Consider the following 27,813-nt stretch of genomic DNA (forward strand, 5'->3'; position numbering starts at 1 on the left):
GACACACAATCCTAATAATTGGTCGAGCTCAGAGCTTGAGATCTTGGATCCAGGGCTCAATCTACATCCTGCTACCTTCCTGGGAGATTAGGAGAGTGAAACGTCAGCAGAGAAAGGTGTCGCCACTCGGACTACTGTAACATCGCAGTACGATGAATTTGGGCAAATGTGGACCAAATTATCCCACTGTACCTTTTCTCCAAAGTCCAGAGGTACCTCGTATAAAGCTGGAAGAGTGGAGCCTTGGTGAACAGGGGAGAGGTGGTGTGGTCAGGTCTCGGGTTTTCGGAGAGGGGCGTGACCCAGCCCTGGTCTCCCTGGGGGCGTGGCCCGAGGGGGCGTGGCCCGCAGCGGGGCAGGGCGCTCGAGGCGGGGCTTCCCGCCGCAGTAGACGGAGCCGGCGGATTTCCCCGCGTTTGCTCCACGGCACGGTGGGGCCATGGCGAGCGACGGGCCTCCGAGCGGCTCCAGCGCGGCCCCGCGACCGCTGCACTCGGCGCGGGCCGTGGACGTGGCCTCGGCCTCCAATTTCCGGGCTTTCGAGATGCTGCACTTGCACCTGGACCTGCGGGCCGAGTTCGGGCCTCCGGGGCCGGGCCCGGGCAGCAGGAATTTGAGCGGCACCGCGGTCCTGGAGCTGCGCTGCCTGGTGCCCGAGGGCGCCACCGAGCTGCGGCTCGACTCGCACCCGTGCCTCGAGGTGACGGCGGCGTCGCTGCAGCGGCAGCGGCCCGACTCGAAGGAGCAGCCCGCGGAGCCCGTGCACTTCCGCACGCAGCCGTTCTCGCACTACGGCCAGGCCCTGTGCGTGGCCCTTCCGCAGCCCTTCCCGGCCGGCGAGCGCTTCCAGGTTCTCCTCACCTACCGCGTCGGGGAGGGACCCGGGGTGAGTTCGCCACCTCACCCGGCCACTTCCTGCCCGCCCTTCCAGCCCTCCGAGCTGGCCGCCGGCCGGCATTCACCCCACCCCACCCCCAGGAGAAAGGAGAAGATGCTTCCGCCCTGGCGGAGAGGGGCCTCGGGGCACCCCTGGGCACGCCTCCCGCCCTGAGCTCCCCGCCTTCTTCCCAGGCTGCCCGCTTTCCCTCTTCCGGCTTCAGGCCAGCCTCCGTGCTGTGCACCCTTCGTCCTTTCCACCCTTCCTGCCTCCCCTCCCTAGCGACTGTGGTGGCCTGTCTGCGTTGTTTCCCCCTCATCACGCTGGCGGGCTGCCATTTCTGCCTGCAGAGGAAACCTTAGCCGAGGCGGCTTTCTGGATAACGAGCTATTTATAAACCGAATTTAATGTTTCACGGGGCCTTGGGACCTAGGTCCCTGATAACGAGCTACCTAGTTTTTCCTTTATGGCAGCCCTGGACAATGCCGGCCCATGAGCCCTGGATGCTGACTCAGCCCTTTGCCCTACGCGTTCTTGTAGTGCCCCAGGCTGAACTAATCCTGAACCCCCGTAGTTATTTAAGTTTTCTTTTGCCAAGTTCTAGATTTGATGAACGGAAGAATTTGAGTACGAGCGAGAAATGGAATGAGGGTGTAGTAGGCCCTCTCGCTGTTGATGGGAGGACAAATATTGGTATGAAAGGATGGATGGTTCTGTGGCTTACATTTGTGAAAGTCAGAAGCTCCTTCACAGGGAGTTCTGAGGCTGTGGTTGCTAGTCATTCGTCAGGTGGGGTGGCTTGCAAGTTTCAGGGTAGGCTGCTGGCCTACAGACAGTTTACTTATCTAGCTAGCAGTTCCCTTTCACTCTTAGAGGCAGCTCAAAGGGCAGTTCCGTTTCCAGCTCCCGCTATTCAGGGAGTAAATGAACCTGGGGTAGAACTTGCTTAAAAAAGGAAAAGTCCAAAGCAATGCAAATTGACTTCCAAGGCAAAGGGAAAACCCTCCAAGGGTAACGGAATATCTGTAAATGTGTTTGGTTGCTGTGTTTGGTTGTTATATTCTAGTTTCTGGTTTGGGGCAGGAACTTGGAATCCAACAGGATAACTGGAAATATTAAGCCCTCTCTCAAATTGCCTTCATTTCGAAGTGGCACCTCGAAATGAACAAAAGGAGGGGTTCCCGGGTGACTCGGTTGAGCAGCCGACTCTTGATTTCTGCTCAGGTCATGTTCTCATGGGTTGGTGAAATGGAGCCCTGCTTCCTGCTCCGTGAGAAGAGAGCAGAGCCTGCTTGGGATTCTCTCCCTCTCTCTGTCCCTCCCCAGTCTGGGTGCTTGCACTTGCACTCTCTCCCCCTCCCCCCCCCCCCCAATTAAATAAGTGAACTTAAAAAAAATCAAAACGAAATAGCTTCCATAGCGACAGAACAACAGAGACCCACACTTTACAAAGAACTGCCCTTTGCCCTGTGAAGGTCTGCATTAAAGGCTCTTGTATGTATTCCTTCTCATTGCCACCATCCCAAGTGAGGACTCTCAACTCACCTTAATCACTGTAGGTAGCAGCCTCTCCCTGACTTTAGACTCTTGAGACAAGTACAAGAGTACTTGTACTGCAGGCTTCTTCATTCTGTCTTCTGTGTCGTTCTAAACAAACAACAAAAAACCTCAACCAAAGATGATGAATAAGAAGTGACGGTGGGGATGACCAGTACTTATTAAGATGTGCCAGGGACTAGTCTATGAGTTTGACAGAAGTTAAATGCATTGTCTTTATATAAGTGCCTAATACAGTGCCTGGCGACACCGTATGTTAGCTCTTCCTGTCATCTCATTAAATTTCTTTCATTAATAGGATTAAAAAAGTTTAGATTAGCAAGACCAGTGAGCCGGTAGTAGAGTTTCCATATAGCCCTCCACACACAGTTTCCCCTCTTAGCATTTTGCAAGTATGATGCCTTTGTTACAATTAACGAACCGATACTGATAACTAAAGTTCGGAGTCTTTTTCAGATTTTCTTAGTTTTTGCTTAATATCTTTTTCTGTCCCAGGATCCCATCCAGAATACCACAGTATATTAGCTTTCATGTATCCTTGGGCTCCCCTTGGCTATGACAGTTTCTCAGACTTTCCTTGTTTTTGATGACCTTGACTGTTTTGAGGAGTATTGGTCAGACATGTTGTAGGATGCTTCTCTACTGGAATTTGTCTGTTTTTCCCATGATCAGACTGTGGTTATTAAAAATTAAAAAAAGTAAAAGTTAATTTTTTACAGCAGTTTTAGGTTCAGAGCAACATTTAGTGGAATGTCACAAAAGTGAAGTGCTGTTTTCATCACATGATAATGAGAATCCATAATATCAACATGATCTCTGACTGTCTTGGGTGATCTCACTCACCTGGCTCAGGTAGTGCCACTTTCTCCAGTCCACAGAAATACCATGTGGTGTTTCTTTCTCCTTCTTTCCATCTGTACTATACTCTTTGGAAAGAGATTCATTAAAATCTTCACACACATAACACACAAATCTCAAAGAAAAAGTCAGCATCTCCATATGGCGTCCTTATGCCTCTTAAAAGTAGGTCTCAAATACCTGTGTTCAAAGCCTTTCAAAGTGCACCTGCCGAGGCATGCCGCCCACCCCTGTATCTGAAACCTACCACCAGCTCCCAGAGACCGTCCATCCGTGCCTTTCTTCATGTTCTATCCACCTGCTTGAGAGTGTCTTCTCCTCTCCTTTCCAACCATCTCAGTCTGACTCACCTTTAAACCAGAAAGTTTTGCTTCCTGGATTTACCTAATCCTTTTCTAAATTCTAAATGGCACTTGGTGCTGACATATCCTCCCCCAGCCCCCAGCCCCACAGTTAGATCTATGTGGTAAGTAAACTTTTTGCTGTAGGCAAAAATTGGGTTTGTAATAACCATTCAGATTTGCCCTTGGTTAAAGGCTAACAGAAAACAAATTAAGAATTGTATATAGCCAGGGTGCCTCACTGGCTCAGTCAGTGGAATGTGCGACTCTTGATCTCGGGGTTGTAAGTTTGAGCCCCACATTGGGTGTAGAGATTACTTAAACATCTTAAAAAAATTTTCTTTAAAGAATTATATATAGCCAATGCCTATAATATAAAATACATTTATTCTGAAAGGATAAGTTTTAGTTTCAGGAATAGAGAATTTAGTTTCAGGAATTTTTTTTTTTTAGAAAATTTTTTTGTTTATTTCGAGAGAGAAAATGTGAGTGGGAAGGGTCAGAGAGAAGGAGACAGAGAATCTCATGTAGGCTTGGTGCTGTCGGCACAGAACCCAAAGCAGGGCTCGAACTCACAGACCATGAGATCAGGACCTGAGCCGAAACCAAGAGTCGGCCCGCTTAATGGACTGAACCACCCAGGCACCCCTGGAGAACACATGTTAATCACAGACTCCTCCCACTTCACTTCTCCTTTTTTTGTGTGTTCTATCAGAAGTTCAAATACAGCTGCTTCCTTATTTTTTTGTAATGTTTATTTAATTTCAAGAGGGGGAGAGAGAGAGAGAGGGAGAGGGAGAGAGCATGAGCGGGGGAGGGGCAGAGAGAGAGACAGACAGACAGACAGACAGAAGCCAAAGCAGGCTCCAGGCTCCAAGCTGTCAGCATAGAGCCCGATGCGGGGCTCAAACCTACAAACCGTGAGACCATGACCTGAGCCGAAGTCGGATGCTTAACCGATTGAGCCACCAGGTGCCCCTGTTTTGTTTTTTTGATGAGAAACAACTACAGTGTGAAGGACTCAGAGGAGGAAGACCGTATGCCAGGATCAGAGGTCATGTCTGGAATTCTTAACCATCTGAGCCACCCAGGTGCCCGAGGCCATTTCTAGAATTCTTGAGATGCCTGATGGGATACAGTGAGGAATAGACCCTTTGTGGTGTTTCTTCCATGTGAAGCAGATGTCATACCTTGGCATGGATTCCAAGGTAGATTAAATTCACAGTAGGAGAGAACTTCACAGTTAGGGCCAAATTGCTGGCAGAAGGATTGTAAGGATTCCCTAAAAGTCTCCCATGCCAGCCAACTCCTTTTCCCTGGCTGGACTGAGCTCATGTAGGGGGTGTCAGTTTTGAAATGTTCTTTTATTCTCTTAGGTTTGCTGGCTGGCTCCTGAGCAGACAGCAGGAAAGAAGAAGCCTTTTGTCTATACGCAGGGCCAGGCTGTCCTAAACAGGGCCTTCTTCCCTTGCTTCGACACTCCTGCAGTGAAATGCAGATATTCAGCTCTTATTGAGGTAAGAGGGCTAAGGTTAAGTGTACTTGCCCTTGGGGTTGAAAATATAATTCCAGATCTGTCTGGCCACATTTCAGCTGGTAAATTGTTACATCTGTCCAGTGGCCCCTCTGCAGAATTCCTTCATGTACAGAAGTTTTATTTGTGCTAAATCTCATCAGCTTAGCACAAGTTTCATGTCTTGAAACCTTTGTGTTCCCCAAGATGGGCTCCAGGTCATTGCTGTCACCATGCAGGTTGCCGGCCGTGCTGTCCTTTAAGCTAATCAAAAGGAGACTCTGTCCAGGTAAAATCTCCTAAGCTTTCTCTGTTGTCAGGTCCCAGATGGCTTCACAGCTGTGATGAGTGCTAACACCTGGGAGAAGAGAGGTCCAAATAAGTTCTTCTTCCAGATGTGTCAGCCCATCCCCTCCTATCTGATAGCTTTGGCCATCGGAGATCTGGTTTCGGCGGAAGTTGGACCCAGGTAGGAGACAAAGACCCCCACAGGCAAGGTTGGACTGACCTCGAGCCGAGGAGGCCTCTGACCAGTGGCCCCAGTGTGATGGTCTTTGGGACAGTCTCACATCCTCTCTGAATCCACAGCCTCTCTGCAGCCGAGAAGTGTGTGGTATGAATACAGCGGGAGGAAGTGCTCTTTTTGTCCCGTCCTTTCCTCCTTCCCTCCCTCCCTGCAGTTCTATAATCCTGCTGTCTAGAATGAGCTCATCAGTCCTACTAGCGGTAGCTGCTGTCCTGGGCCACCTCGTGGAGTACGGTTGGCGCTGAGACACCAGTGTCAGATTGATCTTTATTAGTGTCTTTAAGTTCTGAGTTCCCTGCTAGCAATTGTATTTGCTTTGTAATCTTTGTACCAAATCTCCCCGTTTTCTCTAGCAGTCAATTCCTGGAAATATACAACGTTGATGTCATTGTTTCCCTCTGGAGAAGAAAGCGGAAGCTCCTTTTTTTGTCTGCTCCAGATGCATAAACCTGAACCCATGGTGACAGAGAGACCTCCACGAAGTTAGAAGGGTTTCATGGAGATAAATAAGGATTTTGTAAGGTTTCCTGCGAAAAGAAACTTGCCCAGGAGTATAGGTTTTTCCCGGCCCTCATACGATCTGCCAGCACAGCGTAATCCTGATGTAAAATGTTAAAGGTTGGACGGTAAAGCTGTGGTGCGTTTCCTGCCTCCGTCGCTGTGGCTCCTTGCTCAGTTCTTGGAGGTGCTGGTGTCCTTGCCGGGATTGGTTACAGCCTCAGACTTTGTAGCTGGGCTCAGTCGTGAATCTTAGTTCCTGGGTTTCAGAGAGAATGATGAATGGGATGCCATTGGCCTCTGCTTCAAGGACACACACTCAAAACAACACCGGTCTTGAAAAGCTAGGTGCTCTTTTTTCATGAAGGGCTGTGTTTCTGACAGATAGGGTAGTAGGTAACCAAAGGAATGTCAGCTTTGCATTGACAGGGAAATAGTTAAGTAAAGTAATGTCATTTTATTTTTATTTTTATTATTTTTAATATGCTTACTTTTTTAATGCTTATTTATTTACTTATTTTGAGAGAGAGAGAGAGAGAGAGAGACAGAAAGCAGGGGAGGGACAGAGGGAGAGGGAGAGAGAATCCCAAGCAGACTCTGCACTGTCAGCCCAGAGCCCGACTCAAGGCTCCATCTCACGAACCGCAAGATCACGTCCTGAGCCAAAATCAAGAGTCAGTTGATGTCAATTGACCGAACCTCTCAGGCGCCCTGTAAGGGAATGTCATTTTAGAGAATTTTCTCTTACTAGGGTTCCGTTAGTACGACTCTGAGCTGCTAATGAGAAATGAGGGAATGTATTCCAAACACACTGGAGAATGATGATTTTTTTTTTTTTTTTTTTTTTTTTTGAGCCCTCTGTAATAAAATGACGATCGAGTACATCAATCCAGGGGATAGAATCTGTGTCACCGGTCACGATGACTCATTCCTTCCCCTGTCAGGCAGTCGGGTAGCCAGTCAGGTAGTCGGTCTTTGCCCCACATCTGAGGCTCTTGTGTAGGTACGCAGGATGGCAGGCTCTTCTGGCAAACTTTGTGACCGGTCCCCGTTAGCAGAGGAGGGAGATCCTGGTCAAAAGAGACAGTGGACGTATCCCAGTCGTCGCTTTTATGTATAATCTCTTCTGATCCTTCTGTGACCTCACTGAGGGGGATATTACTGTCTCCATCTTCCCGATACGCAAACCGAGGCTTCAGGTAGAATTGCTTGTGCAGAGTCACATGCGTTCCCATTGCACATCCGGTGCTCGTTGCGCCAGACCACTGGTGATGAGATTCCAGCCTGACCGAGAACACTCCAGTGTCTTCTGACAGAAACCAGTGGGCTGGTGGCAGGATCTTGGATGTCCCCTACCTACCCTGACCTGCACCTCCTAGGTGCAGCACACGGGAGTAGCCTGGGTTTAAGGACTTTGCCAGTTGTGATACCCAAGCTGGTCACAAAGCAGTTCCTTGCAGATTTCTGACTCTCGTGTCACCGTCTTTTCTCAACCTCGTGCCCTGTCACAGCATTTTTGGCGACTTTTTTCTCCGTCTGGATTCCCTGTCCGACACCCAGGGTTGAGGGTGGCTTCAGGGTTTCTCGAGCTCCTCTCTCCAGGGACCCTTCTCCACCTGATTCAGGCCCCCGCACTCAAGGGCACACTACGGTGTAAGTCCTGGCCGCGGGCATTATCGTGAGCTGTGCTGTGGCAGAAATTTTAAATACCTTCACCTCATTCGTTCTCTGACCCCACGCTCCTAACCTTCCAGCCCTGTGGTGGCCTCACTCCCACTGTATCTGCTTCTCAAGCTCCCAGAGGCCTTTCTTCCTGCAAGCTGTACATTTCCTCCCGGGCACCAGCCTCTTGTGACCTGGCCCATCTTCTCTCCGTGGCCCAGGTGTGGGGTTGATCATCTCCTACCAACATCCCAGGCTGCCTTGCGCGCTGTCCTGCTGCTGTAACTTCTAGCCCCAGCTCCGACCATCCCCTTTTCTCTTTCTTCTGTACCTGGGTGTCTGAGAGAAGTACACAGCTGTGCATACTGATTCTGCTACCCATTTCTGGTTTTTGGTGAAAAGTTGGAATTAAAAGTTGAAATAGACGGGGCACCTGGGTGGCTCAGTTGGTTAAGCGTCTGACTTCGGCTCAGGTCATGATCTCATGGTTCGTGGGTTCGAGCCCCGTGTCAGGCTCTGAGCAGGCTCTGAGTCTGTTTCGGATTCTCTGTCTCCCTCTCTCTGCCCTTCCCCCGTTCATGCTCTGTCTCTCTCTCTCTCTCTCTTTCTCTCTCTTTCAAAAATAAGTAAACATTAAAAATTTTTTTAAGTTGAAATAGACATTTATGTGGTTTTCAAGGAAAATATAACAGATGTAGTCTTCAACTATAGATAGGCTTTCAATATTGTTCAGCAGACCTTTGATTTACCTTTCTGGCTCACTCTCCTGGAAGGAAGGAAGGAAGGAAGGAAGGAAGGAAGGAAGGAAGGAAGGAAGGAAGGGAGGGAGGGAAGGGGGAGGGAAGGATTTAAAGGAAGACTTGTCTCTTCAGTTTTCCTATTCAGACACCCTACCCTCACTCCAAGCAATGATCTTGTCTCCTCCTTTATTGAGTATATTTAATTTGTCAGATATGGTCATGTCCACTTCCTGTTTTCCATGTCAAAAATCATCTTCATCTGCCTTCATTCGTCCCCTTTTTCCCCCTGGACTCTGAAGAGGGGTCCCTCCTTCTGTTTAAAGCCAAATCTCTTCATCTGAGCCATCATTGACTCAGCCCCTCCCCCAGATCCCATGGGGCCTTGCCTTATTGCTCACCCCTCGCTCTTCAAATGGGTAGTCTCCCCGCCCCCCACTGGCTCTTTCCTTCTGACCCCTAACCATGTTCCTGTTTCCCCTAGTTCAAAAACAAAGCAAAAAACAAACTCATGGACTCCACACTCCTTTCTGGCACACTGTTTCTGCTTCCTTTCTTAGCCAAGTTTCTTAGAACAGTAGTATATACACTCCCTCACCCCCCATTTACTGCCTGGACCCATTGGAATCAACACCTCTCGGGGTCACACCGCAGAAACTCCTGTAGTAAGAGAGGCCACTGGCCTCAACATGTACCACACATTGGCTGCTCTTCAGTGCTTGTCTTGATGTTCTCTTTTTCTTTTGCCTCTGTTGACCCTCCTCTGGCCTCATGACACAATTCTGTCCTGGTTCCAGGACCTCCTGGTTCGCCCCTTCTGGTCTCCTTTGTGGGCTCTTCTCTGCCCAACCCCACGTGTGCTGGTGTCACCCAAGATTCTGGTTTTGACCCATTATCCTACATACGTCACTAAGGGATACTCACTGTTGTAATTTAAGGTATTTTCTGGGTACTGCAGCTAGAGCGATCCGTCAAGACTCAATCCGATAATACCACTTACTGGTGTAAAATGCTCTCATGGGGGCGCCTCATGGGTGGCTCGGTCAGTTAAGGGTCCAACTTGGGCTCAGGTCACAATCTCATGGTTCATGAGTTCAAGCCCCACTCTGGGTCTCCAGAAAGTGGGGGAAAGGAAACCAACATTTAGTACATGAGGCATTGTATAAGGGGTTTTTATATGCTGTCTTTATTTCATTTTTACCACTCGTTTTCCAGATGAGGAAACAGGCTCAGAGAAGTCAGTGACTTTTGCAAGGTCACATTCAGTGTTGGACACGTAAAATTGTAGCAGTGTGAGTTTGAGCCTGTTGCACACGGGAGGCTGCTGCCTCCACAGTGCTCTGTCGCGATCTCATTTATCCGTCCCTTGGACCCATGCAGGTGATCTGACCTTGCATCTCCTGTCTCTGCGGCCACATTGTCACATTCCTTTGGCTCCAGTAGAAGACTGCCAGTTTTCTACAGGTGCTTTTGGGATCGGGTCTCCACAATAGGTCTCCAAACACCATTCTTCTTTTTCTGTGCTTTTGTCTTTAGGAGCCGGGTGTGGGCTGAGCCCTGCCTGATCAAGGCTGCCAAGGAGGAGTACAACGGGGTGGTAGAAGATTTTCTGGCAACAGGAGAGAAACTTTTTGGACCCTACGTTTGGGGAAGGTGCAGTATCACATTGACTCTGATGTCTTTTGTTAAACTTGAGTCCCGGAGCAGAGTTCCCCAATCCAGAAGTAAAGGAAAGGAGGGAAAGAATGAGGAAGGGATGAGCCAGGCCTTGTTCATTATTGCTGAGGAGGGGACCCTGACAGGGTTATTGAAGGGACCAAAATGTGCCTTCCAGCCGCTAAGCGTGGAGATCAGGAAACACTGTCAGGGGACCTTTGTCGACTTACTTTCCTGGCTGCTAAAAGCAGCCACATACTCTCATTTTTCCCTTTGACATCTCCAGACTTCAGCCTCCTCAGATAAAAGGCTCTGTTAGGTCTTTGTGACCCCAGGTGGGCCACCGGTGAGCTAACTGTTGATAGAGCTGACCATATGCCCATCCCCTGGTGCGAAGGAGAATGGAGAGCAAGTCTCAGAGAGGCGCCTCCACGAGAGCAAAACCCGGGGAAAGGGAAGTCCCAGCGAGCTGGCCGGGGGACTGAGGAGCCTGGGCGTCATCTCAGCACGGCGCCCGGTGTTGAACACCGCCTCTTCAGTGGCTGCATCTCTCAGGACTGAGGGTCGGGCCTGGGGAGGTGAGGCAGGGTCAGCCCTGGGGAGCCGAGGCCTGTCTGTGACCTCCCGTTTTCTCGGCAGGTATGACCTGCTCTTCATGCCCCCATCCTTTCCATTTGGAGGAATGGAGAACCCTTGTCTGACCTTTGTCACCCCCTGCCTGCTAGCAGGGGACCGCTCCTTGGCTGATGTCATCATCCATGAGATCTCCCACAGTTGGTTTGGGAACTTGGTCACCAATGCCAACTGGGGTGAATTCTGGCTCAATGAAGGTTTCACCATGTATGCCCAGAGGAGGATCTCTACTGTCCTCTTTGGTAAGCCAGCCCTCAGGTCCCCTCCTTCTCCTAGGTGCCCTGTCCCCAGTTCCTTAGCCAGTGAGGCCAATGTGGTCTCCTTTGAAGTTTCGGGACACAAGCGGGTGTGAGGGGAGGAGCAGTAGTGCAGAAAGTTCTGGTGAGAGGCCATGGAGGGCCAACTCTAGACAAACGTTCGTTCTAAGCGCGTGATCTCTACTTCGTTCCATGTCGTTAAGTTAGCAGACTTAGGGGAAGGGAATCTCACAAATCGCGTGTTGACTGATAGGGGACCTAACAGCGAAAGGACCCCCTCATCAAAGCTGAGGACACACTTGATGCTCTGTTCTCCCAACAACCGGGCAGCCGCTGGGTAGAGTTGCCCAGGGCTGTTCACCCAGATAGCTAGTTAATTTTATGAATGAATCAGGGGCGTCTGGCTGCCTCAATCGGTAGAGCATGCAACTGTTGATCTTGGGGTTGTGTGTTTGAGCCCCACGTTTGGTGTAGAGATTACTGTAAAATATTAAAAATAAATAAAAAATAAGACCATTATAATGATACCTTCTAATGAACACTTATATACCAGCTTTGTCCTAGGCATCTTATTAAAAATAATACATCATTTAAGGGGCACCTGGGGGGCTCAGTTGGCTAAGCGTCTGACTTTGGCTCAGGTCATGATCTCGCAGTTTGTGGGTTTGAGCCCTATGTTGGGCTCTGTGCTGACAGCTCGGAGCCTGGAGCCTGTTTCAGATTCTGTGTCTCCCTCTCTCTCTGTCCCTCCGCTGCTCACTCTCTGTCTGTCTCTCTCAAAAATAAATAAACATTAAAAAAATTTAAAACAAATACATCACTTAGCAATTTTACCGTAGCCTGATAAAAGAGATACTATTTTCATTTTATATATGAGTCCACTGTGACTCAAAAAGTATAAGTAATGTGCCCAAGCCACTTAGCAGCTGAGGACAGAACCCCAAATTGAGCCCAGGTGGGCTTTTAAAATCTTTTCTCAACGTTGTCTCATTATTGAAAACCTGCTATAGATCAGATACTATAAAAAAAATAATGTTTATTATTTCTGTCATCAAAATCTCTTTTGATGTACATGGGAAAACACATACAATGCATTTATCCATAATCTCACTGTTCAGAGAGAATGTAATATATCCTTTCAAACATTTTTCTATGCGTGTGTGTGAATCATCAGACCTTAAAACTGCCTTTTTTTTTAACTTAATAAAGTTAAACATTTTCCCAAGTCATTAAATTTTCTATAGCTGCGTGGTATGGCCATTTCTTAATTTATTCAATCAGTCTCCAATATTTTCCGTTTTCCTAATGAAAGAATAGTTTGACAAATACTTTTATATCGAAATGTTCACACATGTCTCAGATGGTCTCAACAAAGATAGATTCCTAGAGACATAATTTCTGGATCTGAACATTTTAAAGGCTTTTTAGCACACATTGTCCATTGCCTCCCAGAAAGTTTGTGCAGATCTACACTTTCATCCAGAGTATGTAGAGCAGAAGCCTATGTGTGAATATCTTCATCAGCCGCCAAGAATCCTGCTACCAAATATTATCATCCAGCCACACAGATGAAGAAATTGAGGCTCAGAGAGATTAAATACCTTGCCCAGAGTCAGAACACCTTGTGAGTGGCAGAGGTGGCTGGTTCAAAACCTGGTCCCCTTTCCCTCAACCATTCCCTCAGTCCTTTTTAGAACCAGAGGAGATGTAGAGACCCTTACAAAAATTATGGGTGACCGTTTGTCTTGTCTGACAGGAACGGTCAAATGAATATATAATCTTTCTATTTTTATTTTTTTTAGTGGCTCACATTTTTTTTTTTAAGTTTATTTCAGAGAGAGGGAGAGAGAGAGAGAATGAGCGGGGGCGGGGGGAGGCAGAGAGGGAGAGAGAGAGAAAGAGAGAGAATCCCAAGCAAGTTCCACGCTTAGTGCAGAGCCCAACACAGGGCTCGATCTCACAACCATGAGATCCTGACCTGAGTCAGTATCAAGAGTTGGACACTTGGGGCGCCTGGGTGGCGCAGTCGGTTAAGCGTCCGACTTCAGCCAGGTCACGATCTCGCGGTCCGTGAGTTCAAGCCCCGCGTCAGGCTCTGGGCTGATGGCTCAGAGCCTGGAGCCTGTTTCCGATTCTGTGTCTCCCTCTCTCTCTGCCCCTCCCCCGTTCATGCTCTGTCTCTCTCTCTGTCCCCAAAATAAATAAAAAACGTTGAAAAAAAAACTAAAAAAAAAAAAAAAAAAAGAGTTGGACACTTAACCGACTGAGCCACTCAGACCCCCCTATAATCTGCTCTTTTTAAAAAATTTTATTTATTTTTGAGTGTGAGCGGGGGAGGGGCAGAAAGAGAGGGGGACAGAGGATTGAAAGTGGGCTCCATGCGGACGGCAGAGAGCCTGACACGGGGCTCGAACCCACGAACCGTGAGATCATGACCTGAGGAAGTCAGACGCTTAACCGACCTAGCCATCCAAGCGTCCCCTCTATAATCTGTTTTTATAGAAAATCAAATTAATATCTCTAAAAATAAAAATCTATTGATAAGGAAAGGTAACAGGAAAAGGCATGAGATTCCCTCATCGTTGTGTGCGGGTGAGACTGACAGCCTGAGCTTAACCAACTGCTTTCTTAGGCCAGAGCAACAGGGAGCTAGGAGCTGAGTCAGGTTCTCTGTCATTGACCCTTCTTGCCCTGGGATCCCCAGGAGGGTAAAGATACTAAGCCTCAGTTATCCGTCATTGTTCTGTGGCCACAAGGGGGCAGCAACCGTCCTCTGTCCAGAAGGTATACTTGGACGTGATGTTACACTTTGTAGAGACCTAGGGTTTCTTTTTGTCCTAGGCTCTGCTTACACCTGCTTAGAAGCTGCAACCGGGCGGGCTCTGCTTCGACAGCACATGGACATCACTGGCGAGGAAAACCCACTCAACAAGCTCCGAGTGAAGATTGAACCAGGTCCAGGAGGCTCCTCTGTCTGACTCTCCCCTCCCCTAAATTGGGCTTGGAGCCCCAAATTCTTTTGAACCTCATATTGATCAGTGCACACCTTGAATACTCTCCTTGGGAAGGAAGAGCCCTCCAGAGCTCTTTGTAGCTGTTCCCTGGCCTCTAGACAGACTCAACCCAAGCCATTCCAGCCAGATAGGAGTTCTTTCCAGTTTTGTGCAGTTTTTAATGACTATACCATTGCCGTCCATTTGTGCAGGCCCATACCCTTCTTTTTCTATCAAGTCAGACCTGTGGTTTTGTAGATTAAGTGTTAGCCTTATTTTATGGAGGATATGAGTGAGCACCCAACAAGTCAAATGACTTGTCCAAGGTCATGTGTTCTTTTCTAACGTTTTTCCTTAGTCCCCTGTGTGACTAATCTAAAACTTTTTCATGCAATTTAAGCTCACGTTCCTTGATGCCAATGACCATGAAAATGAACTTCTTGTAGACTGGTAATTAGTTTATTTTGGTCTAGAACATTCATGGAAACAACCAGTTGTTCTGGGAGGGGAGGTTGTGCATGTAGGTGGTGACCAATAGAAAAGGCACTGAGCCCTGTGCTCAGTCCTAAGACTCAATGGAACCCAATGGAGCAAAGCAATCCCAGGAAAAAGGAAATTTGTCAATTCCCCAGCAAGGTTGCTTCTTTGTCCTCTTATTATGTCCATAATTCGTGACCCTTTAAGATCAACTTTGAAGTGGTTTGAGAGAGGCTAAGATGGATCTGGAAACATTCCTGGCCTTGCTGAACCTGGGGAAGCTGAATTCTGATCTCTTCCATAACTACTCTCTGAATCTGGAGCTGGAGAAGAACAATGAAGGCGACAGGTTACAAGTGTCTGCTTTCTCTGCTAGGTGTGGACCCAGATGATACCTACAACGAGACCCCCTATGAGAAAGGCTTCTGCTTTGTCTCATACCTGGCCCACTTGGTGGGTGATCAGGATGAGTTTGACAATTTTCTCAAGGTATAGTCAACTCAGGAGGGGTGAAAGGAGAACGTGCAGAGAAACCAGCTGGGCCAGAGGACGGGGGTAGAGGCAGGGGCTGAAGGGACAAGGGGTTGGAGGAGAATCCAAGGAACAGAGGGACTCTGCTCCCCAGGGGATCCAGAAGGACTGAAAAGTACCTCCCTCCCTGCAGGCCTATGTTAATGAATTCAAATTCCAAAGTATCTTAGCTGATGACTTTCTAGAATTCTACTTGGAATACTTCCCTGAGCTGAAGAAGAAGAGAGTGGATTCCATTCCAGGTGAGCAGAGGAGCCGGCCTACAGGCTTCTAGAAGACAGTAGAGAATTATGGCTAATTCACATCTGGGAAGACTAAGCTGGGGCAGGAAAACGAACTGGAGTCACGTAGCAAGTGGCAAACAGCCTTGTCCCACGAGAATGACTCTTTCTGCTCCTCTTGACCTCATTTTCTCCACTTTGTCTCTTCAGTCTCTCTTCTCTGTCCTCATTTTCCTCACATCTGCACACACTCAACCAAACCCCCAACTCTGCCCCAGAGAGTTGCCACGGCCCAGGCCGTGACCTAGGGCATTGGTCCTGGCAGCAGCCCCGCCTTGTGAGTGTGGAGTCCCCTCGTTCAGCCTTCCGAGTGAAGGAAAATCCCAGCGGCAGCCCTGATTTCAGCTGGGGAGGCACTGCTTCCTAAGAGAGAGTAGATGGTGGCCTGTCACAGATGAGGCAACCCACTTCATGCTGTGCCGACCCTGAGTCTGTCCATCATCGGGCTGGCAAAGTCAGCTCCCTGCTGACAGCCGGGACTGGTCAGGCCTGGAGCACCTACTCTCTGTTTGGAGGCCCACACTTCAAGGTCATGAGACTCTGTGGCTAACGAAAGTTAATAATTACTGAGTGCTTACTATGCACCAGGCAGGATGCTAAACTCATAATGTGTATTTGCTTATTTAATCCTCACCACTGCCAACTAAGGGCCTCCTACCCTGCCTTTTATCGTTTTATAGATAAAAGGCACAGAGAGGTGAAGTTACATGCCCATGGCCTCCCAGCTAGTTAATGGCAGAGCAGAGCAGAGATAGGAGCCCAGGCAGCCCGGGAGGTTCTGCACCAAGCCGTTCAGGTCATCTGAAGGAGAACGTGAACTTGATTGACACTAGGAAAGCATTCATCCACTTGGTTCTGACAGCAGTGTTTATTTGGAGCAAAAACCACTGTCACAGTAGAAAAGGAGGCAGTCTAGTCTGACTGTAACAGTCTAGGTCTCAGTATAAGTGGACCTGACTGAAGCAGGTGGTTGCGTGGGGTAGTGATATTAAGCGTTAGGGATGGATGGAGGCAGACAGGAGCTTGAGGTCTCGGTGTTGCTGGAGCAAATTGACCTCGATGCTACCAGAGCATTCCGACAGTACCTTCTCTCCTTCTACCAAACAGGTTTTGAGTTTGATCGGTGGTTGAACACCCCTGGCTGGCCCCCCTACCTCCCTGACCTCTCCCCTGGGGACTCGCTTATGAAGCCTGCTGAAGAGCTGGCCCAGCTGTGGGTGACCAAGGAGCTGGACATGAAGGCCATTGAAGCTGTGGCCATTTCTACCTGGAAGACCTACCAGCTGGTTTACTTCCTAGATAAGATCCTCCAGAAATCCCCTCTCCCTCCCGGTAAGAAAGCGGGTAAATCCAGGTTCCTGGTGTACAGAGCTTTATATCAGGAGCTAGAGGGAGACTGGGAGGGAAGCCCTTGCAATGCCTACCCCTAGGCCATTGCCAGGTGTTAGCAGGTGGATGCAAGCACTTCACAAGAAACACGTCAACAGGTGATGTAAGTCATACATGCAAATGCCCTGGGGAACAGAATAATGAAGCCTAGCATTCGCTGAGCCCTCTGGGTCAGCAGGTAATTCTTTTAAACTCTACGTCTGAGGTCATTGAGTCCTCGTAACTACTCTGTGCCTAGCTGCTGTGATTGTAACCCCCAGGTGATGGAGAATGAACTTGAGCACAATTAGGTCACATGGCCCATAAACGCTGGGGCTGGGATTTGGAAGCTGTCGACCACTAATGCTAAGTTGCTGCTCAGCCAGAAATAGCAGTCACCCAGGGGTGTTGTAAAGAGAAAAAGTGAACACCGGACTAACTTTTAGCTGGTGGTGGTGGTGGGAGGAAAAATGGGACACAGGGTATTTGAGGAGGATACCTGTGCTTTATTCCTGGAGGGCAAATGGAAGATGGCAGAAAGTGTGTAATTTGATGGAAGAGCCTTAGAAATTAAGGTAAATTCGGAAATAGGACATTACCCTTTCAGAGCAGAAGATGACCAGAATGAGCATAAAATGGGTGGGTGGGAACCTCCTTGACGTCATTCCCGGAGCCCCCGGAGTGCCTATGGACAGACTGCTGAGACTGGAGTTTGGCCTCTGGCTCGTGGCTCTGATGAAACAGCCGTTAAAAACCCATTTCCTCTTTTCAGGGAATGTGAAGAAACTGGGAGAGACTTACCCAAAGATCTCCAACTCCCAGAATGCGGAGCTCCGGCTCCGATGGGGCCAGATCGTCATTAAGAATGACCACCAGGAGGATTTCTGGAAAGTGAAGGAATTCCTCCAGAGCCAGGTGGGTGAGCCCCACCTCCTTGTCCCCCTCAAGGCACGCGGTGTGCCGCTCAGCCTTATTGGCAGTAGTCCTGCAGGTAGAGCCTCACTCTCTGCCCTTCTCTGGAGCAGAGGAGGGAGGGAGGGCGGGAGGGAAAGGACCTCGGGAGGACCCTGATCAACAGTCTCCTTCCTGAGTGTGGCTGGTGGAGGTGTTGCCTGGGGAAGAAGCCTCCAGGGTTGGGGAGCCTTTTCCAGATCCCCCGGTAAAAGCCAGTCAGAGCTACCCCCCACCTGGGAACAAAGGTAAAGCGGGACTGGAGGGCCGGTCTTGCGGGGAGGGGCCCAAGGACCAGAGAGACAGCAAAGGGTGAGATCATAGGTTCCTGCTTCCTGGGGGGAAGCTCGTGACCTGGGAGGGCTCAGGCTGCAGCAGGAGCCTGCCCTGCCGGGCGAGGTGGGGCTAGGTAGGAAGTGGCGCCCTGATGCCTACATCTGTTTGCAACGGGAGCTCCGTACCTGTCTGCAGGTGTTCTGAGCCCTTGGAGGGCTTCTCCGAGCCTCTGGAGTTGAGGAACTTTGTGATGTGGCAATCTCACGTTGATGTGGATTTGACTTGTGGGTTTTCTTGCACTTGACCGCAGTTGGGCCTCACGTGGCCCTCAGTTTTACGTGCTGCAGCCTTTGCTACCGGCTCTTAGCTTGGCATCTAAGCACTTACAGCCTCCTAGGTTCGGACCCCCATTGTGCCTGCCCTCCTCATTTGCTCTGTTGAGGGTAGACGCCCCTGTGCTGTCATGGACTGTGAAGACCTAAGATCTACCCACGTGGATCTTTGGCCCCCAAGAAGATGCCAGAATAAGAGCACACCTGCCAGGACACTCCTCATTCCAACACTGATACCCACATCCCTTTTGGCACCTGATGAGGCGTGCCGCTAGAGCAGGGCCAGGGGCCATGCAGACGCACGCACGGAGCAGCCTGCTTAGGCCACGCGTGTGCGTGTGTTTCTTGCAGGGGAAACAGAAGTACACTCTTCCGCTGTACCACGCGATGATGGGTGGCAGCGAGGTGGCCCAGACCCTTGCCAAGGAGACCTTCAAGGCCACCGCCCCCCAACTCCACAGCAACGTTGTCAACTACGTCCAGCAGATCGTGGCGCCCAAGGGCAGTTAGAAGCTCGTGGGCATGGCCTCTGCCTCTTCAGACTTCGCAGGCTTTCAGAATACTGTTCCCAAATTCCAGTTCTCCAGTCAAATTCCTGAAGTTTACACACCCTCAGAAAAATCTGTTCTCTGGCTTGGGGGCTGCGACTCTTGGGCCTCTGCTTTGGTGGGAACTTCTCTGGACCGGGAAGTCCTGAGACCAGAGAACCTTCCACAGCTCTCTACTGCAGGCTGCGGGCTGTGGTGACGGCAGGCAATTTTCTCCCCCTCCCCACTCTCTGGGAAGAGCAGAGAGGATTTTCTGGTCCTTTCTCTTCCCTTCTCTTCCCTCTCCTTTTCTTTCCTTTCCTTTTCTGATTCTTGAAGTACTGTGCAAAGGGCTGCATTCTGGGAATTCTTTTTTTTTTCCAGGTTTAATCTTTATTTTAATAAATATTTTTAAGTGAAAAGTATTTGAGTCAGAGTTACAACCTGAGTGATTGAAATTTCTGCTTCCATGCACGCCCTCTGTGGGCAAGTAGTCTGAGCAGGTCACTGGGGACCCCCCCAGAAGCTGACAGCACTTTCCTGCCCGTAGGGAACCCCCAGGGTCAGGAGGTAGGGGTCCCACACACACAGAGATGAAAACATACACAGCGGTATGGCTGAAGCACACCTGTAGCAAATGAACTTCATTCCAGTTCTCTCTAAGGCAGCTAAATTCTCTACCCGTGGCGCCATTCCTGTTCATCCATTCCATTGCTTAAAAAATGTGTATTTTAGTGATTTTTCTCCGGCCTTCTCACACTCCCTGGGGCTTCACCGGGACTCCCCTGCTTTTGATCCTGGATAAGTATTTTAATGATGTGGTAATAAATAGAGTCTGCCCAGAACTTTGGCACTAAGTTCTGCTTTCCTGGTTTCAACATGGGGATCTAAGCAGTTAGCAGCTTGGATTTGGGGTGTGGGATGAGGGGAGAGTCATGAAAAAATATTTAAATATGTTGAAGCTGCCTTTCAGGCACAGGAATACAAGGCACTCTTGACCATTGTGGCTGTGTCCTTGGCTTTGAGGTTGTCCATTCGGCCTCCCTTCCCTGCACAGGGGTTGGGAAAGAAAACACAGCGTAGCCACTGAAATAGATTTGTTCTTGCTCTTAACCAGAGGAAGGGAATGGTGGTGACCAGGTGGCGGGCCAGTGAGGCCTCTGTCCCCTGGCACACCCAGAGCTTCACCAGCAGAAGAGAGAACTTTGGGTCTGAGGAGAGGGATTTGGAGGCCCAGGACTGTCAGAGCTCTGGTAGGCCCTGACACTTTGATGGCAGACTGTCTCCATGGTTCTTTCGAGGCTGTTCCTGGTGCTATGCTATCGGCAAGGATGATTTTAGGGCCATCCAGATGCCCCACTTACCCCCCAGCTCGGAGTCTGCTTTACCAGCTCTGAGACCAGTGGCTGTCTTTCCTTGTTTGCACAAGAACGTATGGCATGATAGTTCTGGTAATAGTAATGGCGAAGAGTCTCCGTGGAAGCAGAAGGCTGGAAAGGTCTTCCTCTGATGGCTGCTCTTTGACCCCACTAACTTTGTGAGCCCTCACATTGCACAGCATGGGGATCCTGACTTGTGTCACCTGCCCTGCTCACCACCTTTGCCACTCAGCGATCCTGCCGGATGTGCCTGTCCTTTTGTAGGGCTGTGAGGCAATGCTCTGGCCATCCGTGTCCGAGAGATGAGGCAGTGCCATTGTCCCTGCAAGCTCACGGGGAGGGGTCTTCTTGCCATTGGCAGGGAAGGCCTCTGCCTCCTACTCCAGGGCTCCTCTGACCACTATCCTAGAACCTTCTCCCACTCCACCTCCAAGGCACTGACCTCAAACTGCAGTCTTTTCCCCCTACTTTCCGCAATAACATCACCTGCTATTGGGCTATTGAAGGCATTCATACTTGGAGATAAGGCGCTAGCCTATAGAGATTCCTTATCTCAGCCCCGTTTCTTTTGTGAAGCCCTGGGAAGGCAAAGGAGCTGATATCCTTTCTTATTCTCTCCACATCCTTCTCATCCCACCCTCTGGAGCCTTAGCCAGGTGTCCTCCAGGGCAGGGGAGCATGTGAGCAGTCCTGGGGCTAGAAGCCGGTTCTCCCACATTCCAGGGTGAGTGACTGGGTGGAGGGTGTGCCCGCCTCTGGCTCCTTGGGGGAGGCCCCCTGAAGGGCTGGGGAAAAATCCTACCACCAGAGCCCCAGGCTTTCCTGCCACCCCTGGCCTACTGGAGGGGGCCCTGGACCCTGAGCCCCTCTCCTAGGTGCCCAGAAGTTTCGGACAAAGAGGAGAAGATTCCTGGAGATGGACTTCTGAGTCCTCTGGCTGTAGAGTCAAAGAAGGGGCAGCTCTGGAGGTGGAGCCACCATTTGTTTGAGTAACCATTTCACCCACTGAGGCCGAGCTTGGTCACCAACCACCCAGGGTTGTGGCGTTAACAAAGGAAGTGGGGAAAGAGATACTTCTATCCCTACGCTTTAGATGCATAAAAAACTAGAGCTGGAAGAAATCTTAGGGATTATTAAGTCCAAAAAGCCTTGTCTTTACACGTGGGGAGACCAGCAGAGTCGCACAGCTGGGGAGTCACCTGAACACAAGTCTCCTGCTTCCTGCCCATGCTATACTGCCCGTGCTCAGGCTCTCCAGTGGGGTTTGCATTCACAGACGGGACCACAGACATGAAGGACTCACTGTGCCCGTAGGGAGGGCAAGGGTCTGGCGGAGCAGCTGAGCGGGAGGACCCTGAAGCCAGGATACACACGGTATCTGGAAAGAGCCCCAGCCGGTGGGTGACTGACTCAGCCCCACCACTTAACCAGCTCTGTGTGGCCTGGGCAAGTCATGAAACCCCTCTGAGCTACGATTTGCTCATCCACAAAATGGGAACAATCATACATTCCTTACAGCGTTTCTGTGAGGAATAAGTGGAGACTATGTTACAAGTGCCTCGCAAATGGTAAATACCGAGCGGTCCCTTCATGGAATGCCGTGACCCAGGGAGCCAGACTTCTGGCCACTAGAGGGTAGCAGACAGGTACTAGTCAACTGGACCGAGGGTGTGGAGCCCAGGAGACTGGACGGAGGAATAAACAGGGCCACGAGGATTCCAGCACCTGCAGGCAGCCCCGAGGCTCCAGGGACTCCGGCAGGGGCTTAGGGACAGCCAGGCCTCTCCAGAAGGGGCTGCAGCGACCCTGATGATTGCATAGGGCCCAGGTAGGCAAAGCAAGCCAAGACTTTACCACCAAAGGAGATGCCCGTAGGGTGGGTCCTATGGGAACTTTGGGGACAATGGGGCCCTGAGGCTAGGCTGGCAGTCACGGCCCCCACCCAGTATGAGCCCATGAATATTGCCTAGGCCTGCAGAGGCTTCCTGCCCTAATCCTGTGTGTTGTAGGAAAATTCCCTAGACCACACGATTTGCTCTCCCTGCTAGGCACCCTTGTCCACAGTTCTCCACCCATTTGGGGGACCAGCAGCCTTCCGACCCAGTTCTACCAGGTTCCCCTCCCCCTTCCCCTCATAGCCCATCCCTGGCCTGGCCCCCCTGAGGAATTTCCTGTGCCAGAGGATGGCCGAAAGTACAGATGCCCACCCCAGCAACTCTCCTGCCACCCGCCCAGACCAGTGCCCTGTGCCCAACCCCAGAGGGTGCGACATGACAGACTCTGACAATCATTAAACCAGCCGGGCCTGATTTCCCAGCACCGCCTGCTAGGATCCGGGCCAAGTGGCACAAAATATGCAAATCACCTGGGGCCAGAAGCCCAGTCTAAAGGCCAGGAAATCCCCTCCGTCCAATGAGCCACCAGCTCAGGTTACCGCCAGGCGCACTATAAGGGCCCGGCTCGGGGAGGAGCTCCCACTCGCCTCTATTTAGGGCGGGTGGGGGAGTGCGGGCCAGACCTACCTGGTGCAGCTTTTAGCCTCCTGGATTTCTCGCCGGCCCGCTGTCCCTTAATCCTGCCTGCCTGCCACACCCACACCCCCGCCACTCAGGTAGGACCCCCCACCTGTCGTATTCCCCAGCCTGGGTCCTGAGAGGTCAAGTGGATGGTTAGTTCTAAACCCACCCACTGCAGCTCGGCCTTATAGAGCCCCCCTGAGCAGGAGTGTAGGGCAGTGGGGGTGTCCTGAAGGTCGCCGAGGCACCGTCTCTGGGAGGGACAGAGTGGCCCTGACTCTGCCAGTCCCACTCAGGGACCCAGGTGGGCCAGGGCGGGGCGGGGTGGGGGGTGCCCAGCAGGCGGCCCAGTGCCCACACCGTGGTCTGAAACCGTGAAGCCCTCTTGAAGAGATGGTGTCCAAAGGGATACTGACCCTCACGTCCTCCGCGCCCCTAGGGGCTCCTTCTGCCCCAGGCTTGGCTAGAACAGAAGAGCTAGAGGGGAAAGGGAGGACCCTGGTCCTCACCAGCCTCGGCCTCTCTCCCCAGGTAGCCTCATGGCTGCAACCTGTGAGATTAGCAACGTCTTCAGCAACTACTTCAGTACTATGTACAGCCCGGAGGAACCCGCCCTGGCTTCTGTTCCCGCTGCAGCCACCTTTGGGGCTGAGGACCTGGTGCTGACCCTCAGCAACCCCCAGATGCCACTGGAGGGCCCAGGTGGGTCTCAGCAGGTGGGATGGGGAGAGACAGAGACATCCCTCTAAGAACCTGTTAGATAAATGGAGACTTCAGGCGGGGAGGAGGGTCCCCCCAGCAAATTCCAGCGCTAGGGGCATGGGGTGGCTTGTAAGAGGCCGAGGTGTTGGGGTTGAGGGGCAGTGCCCGGCTAAGTGAGGTGCTGGGCGAGGGTGCTGCGAACCCCATCTCCCGCCCCTCCTCCTGGGAGGCTCCTCTGAGAGGTGGCGGCGGGGGGGGGGGTGGTGGTGGTGATTCACACAGAATCCCAGATGGGCACCAGAAATGGGCTGTGAGGGGCCGGGTGGCTCGAGCTGACCTGACGCTGTGCCCGGCCTCTTGTAGAGAAGGCCAGCTGGTCGGGGAAGCAGCCCCAGTTCTGGTCAAAGGCCCAGGTTCTGGACTGGATCAGCTACCAAGTGGAGAAGAACAAATACGACGCCAGTTCCATTGACTTCTCACGGTGCGACATGGACGGGGCCACGCTCTGCAACTGTGCCCCCGAGGAGCTGCGTCTGGTCTTTGGGCCTCTGGGGGACCAACTCTACTCCCAGCTGTGGGACCTCAGTGAGTCCAGGCCTCCTCCTGCCCTTGTCTCCCTCTCGGTTGGGAGGCTGCTCTAGGGACCGGCCCACACCCTAGGCTGAGGTCAGCATGGCTGTGGGAAGGACCCGGAGCCCCTGGCCAGTGGGCACAGATAAAGAACCGCTGAGGGGCGAGGGGACCGTGCGATGCCAGCCTGGCCTCTGACCCCTCCTCCCTTCCTCATCAGCTTCCAGCTTTCCCGATGAACTCAGCTGGATCATTGAGTTGCTGGAGAAGGACAGCATGGCCTTCCAGGAGACGCTGGGCCCCTTCGGTGAGAAGCCATTTTCTCACTCCTTCCCCTAGCTTGTCCCATCCCGTCTCTGCCTCTCCCCAGAGCACTGGAGCTGACCCTCTGTCACCAGACCTCTGTCTCCCCTGGCTAGAAAAGCAGCAGGTCATTAGACCCCTGGGGAGCTCAGTGTCCCTGCCTGTTCCTCCGAGCTCTGTCTGAACCCTGACCTCTTCCCAGACCAGGGAAGCCCCTTCAGCCAAGAGGTGCTTGAGGAGGGCCGGCAGGCCAGCCCCTACTTCCCCGGCAGCTACGGCACCGGGGCCCCCTCCCCCGGCAGCTCCGATGTCTCCACTGCAGGTAAGCACCCTCGTCTGGGCCACAGGCTCCTTTTCCCCCAAACACTCCTGCCTGAGCCCTTGGTTCCCGCCACTAGAGCCCAGGCTTTCTGGGGCAAATAGGAGCTGGCTGGGTAGCGTGTCCTGAGACCCTCAGTGGCCCATCCCCCGGCAGGCATGGGCTGGCAAGGGGACTCACTGTGACCCCGCCGCCCCTAGGGACTGGTACTTCCCAGAGCCCCCACTCCTCAGACTCCGGTGGAAGTGATGTGGATCTGGATCTCACCGACAGCAAACTCTTCTCCAGGGGTGAGTGGAGGGAGCCTCCTGGTCCCCGGGAGGGTGTCCCAATGGGCAGTGCCCACGGGGCCGGTCCTTGCCCTCTTCCCTGCTCTCCTGTAGGGTTTTCCTCCACAGAAGGGCTGCCCCTGAGAGCCCCAATTCCCTCCCCTCTGACCTTCCACCTCCCCTCTCTTAGACGGCTTTCCTGACTATAAGAAGGGGGATCCTAAGCACGGGAAGCGGAAACGGGGTCGGCCCCGAAAGCTGAGCAAAGAGTCTCGGGAGTGTCTGGAGGGCAAGAGGAGCAAGCACGGTGAGCTTCTGGGGTCACCCCCTTTGTGCTGAGGCCTGGGGGGCAGGGTGGGGGGGCGCTGCTGGTGCTTTTTTCTCCCGTGATCGCTGGCCGTCCACACTGCTCCTCCCTCCCGCCGTCATGGCTGTGCGCAGGCCCAGGGCTGTGTGGCACCTAATGGCAGGGCCTAGGTTGGTGGTCCTGGATAGGAGGGGGAAACTGAGGCTCCTGGAGGAAGGCCCATAGGACCAGAGCCCAGGTTACCTGCCCACCCACTCCAGTTCTCTCTGCACTTGGCTCTGTCCTGCCCGCTGGGACACCCTTGGTGGTGTAAGGAGGCAGCTGGTGGGTGTTGGGAGGGCCCAAAGGGCCCCAGGGGGCTCAGGCAGAGGACTGTGCCCCGTCTGCAGGCTGGACGCGTGGGCCTCAGGCACCACCGGGTGATGGCCCCGAGCTCCTTCTTGCCTCTGTGCTTTTACGCATGCAGTCTCCCTCCCCCTACGCGCTAGGCCTGGCTTGCTTCTTGTCTTCAGGGAGCTATTTTTTCCCGGGAAGCTGTCCCCTTGTCCCCCGGGCTGGGGCCGGCTCCCCGGTCCTGTCCTCGCCAAGTTCTCACCACCTGTTGGCCTGTTTGCTTTTTAACGGCGGCCCCCACTGAACCGTGGGCTCCTCGAGGGCAGTAGTGCATCTCAGTCACTCTCCCATCCCAGCCAGATGTTTGATCAATATTTGAGCGAGTAAGACATCTGTGCTGTGTGAGACGTGGTCCCCGACTGGTGGTGGGGGGAGGCGGGAGGGAACCAGCCCTTACACTACACAGGCATCAGGAGGCTGTGTGCCGGGACAGATAGGGCCCCCCGGCCTCGGAGGAGAGGGGTCCCCCCCTAGACTGCCGACTGACGGATGCGTCTGGCCTTGTAGCCCCCAGAGGCACCCACCTGTGGGAGTTTATCCGGGACATCCTCCTCCACCCGGAACTCAATGAAGGTCTCATGAAGTGGGAGAACCGGCAAGAGGGTGTCTTCAAGTTCCTGCGATCAGAGGCCGTGGCCCAGCTTTGGGGCCAGAAGAAGAGGAACAACAGCATGACTTACGAGAAGCTGAGCAGAGCCATGAGGTGAGCAGGTGGCCGGGGTCCTCGTGACCCAGCCAGACCCTGGGGGACCTGCTGAGGCTGCCGGGGACAGCTAACCTGTGCTCCCACGGCCCGCTTTCCGACCACTGCCATAGTCTGGCAGGTTTGCGTCCTGTGGAGTGAGGATAAGAGCAGTGTCCGCCGCTGTCACGGACTAAAGGAGGGCATGGAGGAAGTAGGCTGGTGCAGCCAACACCAGAAACTCTCTGTGACAACATTTCTTTGCGCTTCCTGCAAGCTTGTCCTGAGAAAAACTCTCCGTGGCGAAAAGAGCGTGAGCTGAGGCCCACACCAAGACCTGGCTCTCCTTAAGTTGCCCGTCTAGACCTCGGTTTCCCCCTGAATTGTCACTGAGGGCGCTTCCAGCCCTAAAATCATGTGGTTTCATGATCAGCCCTGGGACCCAGCCATTAAGATCTAAACGAGCAAGGGTAAGACCAGGGGCTTCGGACACCATTCTAGGCCAGAGTGCCACGATGGAGCAGAACAGCTCCTTCTTGCAGGAGGGAAGAAAAGAAAAGCTACAGGAAGTGGATCAGACTCCTGTTGCTGGGGCTGGAGCCCAGGGGGACAGGTCACCTGAGGATAGCTGGGCCAGGTGGAGGAAGGTATCCGCAGTCCAAGACGGCTCCCCACCCGGGTACCTCTGACCACCCTTCTTCCCGCCCAGGTACTACTACAAACGGGAAATCCTAGAGCGGGTGGATGGCCGGCGGCTGGTCTACAAGTTTGGCAAAAACTCTAGTGGCTGGAAGGAGGAAGAAGTTGCCGGGAGTCGGAACTGAGGGTCGGCACGAGACCCGGGACCAAACGCAAGGACTTGAGGCCTGCGGCCCCTCCCGGGAAGACCAGCAGGTCCCAGCATCTGGGCAACGCTCCGGCTGTGCTGCGGAGAGAAGCTGTGAGGCTCTGGTATCCTGTCAGCCACCGTCCTCGGATCCGGGGCTTGTGGCCTCTCCTCTCTGCCCTCTTCTTGGAATTACAAGCCCTGGGGTTTGAGGTGACTCGTCTTGCTGACTTGTCCGCAAGTGTAGCTTCTTTTACCTGGTGCCTCCTCAGACCCAACCCAGACACCGGCTACAGACAGCACCTTCCTCCTCCAGATGCCCGGACTGAGCCGAGGAGGCCGAGGGAAGCACCAGGAGTGCTGTGAGAGGGGACAGGACGGGGTCCTCCTGAACCTGCTTTCTGGACTGCCTTCCACCTCCGTGCTTGGACTCTGCAGGCAGGGGTCAGAGCACTCCCTAATTTATGTGCTATAAATACGTCAGATGTACATAGAGATCTATTTTTTCTAAGACATTCCCCTCCCCGCTCCTCTCCCACCACGTGTTAGTGGCCAGACTGACTGACTGTTTCGGCCCTTGGCCGGGCCGATGAGGGGCAGGGAGATGCCGGGCCCCTGAGGATGGGGCTCCTGGCTCCTTTTTCCTGTGAATGGAGGTAGAGACCTCCAATAAAGTGTCTTCTGGGCTTTTTCTAA

The 27,813-nt window shown here is 52.2% G+C and overlaps 2 protein-coding genes across 4 annotated transcripts; both read left to right on the forward strand.

The window, feature by feature from the left end:
• The first annotated feature begins 367 nt into the window (after window positions 1–367).
• RNPEP (arginyl aminopeptidase) lies at window positions 368–19,273 on the forward strand. The gene is made up of 11 exons (XM_047840503.1): window positions 368–886; window positions 5,010–5,150; window positions 5,467–5,615; window positions 10,106–10,222; window positions 10,865–11,100; window positions 13,957–14,070; window positions 14,962–15,074; window positions 15,250–15,358; window positions 16,505–16,729; window positions 17,538–17,680; window positions 18,676–19,273. The coding sequence occupies exons 1-11, from the start codon at window positions 440–442 to the stop codon at window positions 18,832–18,834; spliced, it is 1,953 nt and encodes a 650-aa protein (XP_047696459.1). The 5' UTR covers window positions 368–439; the 3' UTR covers window positions 18,835–19,273.
• Window positions 17,552–27,813, forward strand: ELF3 (E74 like ETS transcription factor 3). 3 transcript variants are annotated; one of them, XM_047840506.1, is made up of 9 exons: window positions 17,552–17,680; window positions 23,278–23,448; window positions 23,812–24,033; window positions 24,239–24,325; window positions 24,524–24,643; window positions 24,841–24,930; window positions 25,100–25,216; window positions 26,117–26,312; window positions 27,001–27,813. In XM_047840506.1, the coding sequence occupies exons 2-9, from the start codon at window positions 23,286–23,288 to the stop codon at window positions 27,113–27,115; spliced, it is 1,110 nt and encodes a 369-aa protein (XP_047696462.1). In that variant the 5' UTR covers window positions 17,552–17,680; window positions 23,278–23,285; the 3' UTR covers window positions 27,116–27,813. The 3 variants fall into 3 exon arrangements, with proteins under 3 accessions (XP_047696462.1, XP_047696461.1, XP_047696460.1); XM_047840505.1 differs by lacking the exon at window positions 17,552–17,680 and adding an exon at window positions 19,406–20,954; XM_047840504.1 differs by lacking the exon at window positions 17,552–17,680 and adding an exon at window positions 22,555–22,841.

This window comes from Prionailurus viverrinus, chromosome F1, assembly GCF_022837055.1.
Source record: "Prionailurus viverrinus isolate Anna chromosome F1, UM_Priviv_1.0, whole genome shotgun sequence".
In the NCBI taxonomy this organism is placed as follows: domain Eukaryota; kingdom Metazoa; phylum Chordata; class Mammalia; order Carnivora; family Felidae; genus Prionailurus; species Prionailurus viverrinus.

Excerpts from the sequence above, each read along its gene's own strand:
- RNPEP (XM_047840503.1), top strand. The coding sequence starts at position 440 with ATGGCGAGCGACGGGCCTCCGAGCGGCTCCAGCGCGGCCCCGCGACCG. Across the intron at positions 887-5,009 it reads GCGTCGGGGAGGGACCCGGG|GTTTGCTGGCTGGCTCCTGA; the intron begins GTGAGTTCGCCA and ends TTATTCTCTTAG. Across the intron at positions 10,223-10,864 it reads GGACCCTACGTTTGGGGAAG|GTATGACCTGCTCTTCATGC; the intron begins GTGCAGTATCAC and ends TTTTCTCGGCAG.
- ELF3 (XM_047840506.1), top strand. The coding sequence starts at position 23,286 with ATGGCTGCAACCTGTGAGATTAGCAACGTCTTCAGCAACTACTTCAGT. Across the intron at positions 23,449-23,811 it reads GATGCCACTGGAGGGCCCAG|AGAAGGCCAGCTGGTCGGGG; the intron begins GTGGGTCTCAGC and ends GGCCTCTTGTAG. Across the intron at positions 24,034-24,238 it reads CTCCCAGCTGTGGGACCTCA|CTTCCAGCTTTCCCGATGAA; the intron begins GTGAGTCCAGGC and ends CTTCCTCATCAG.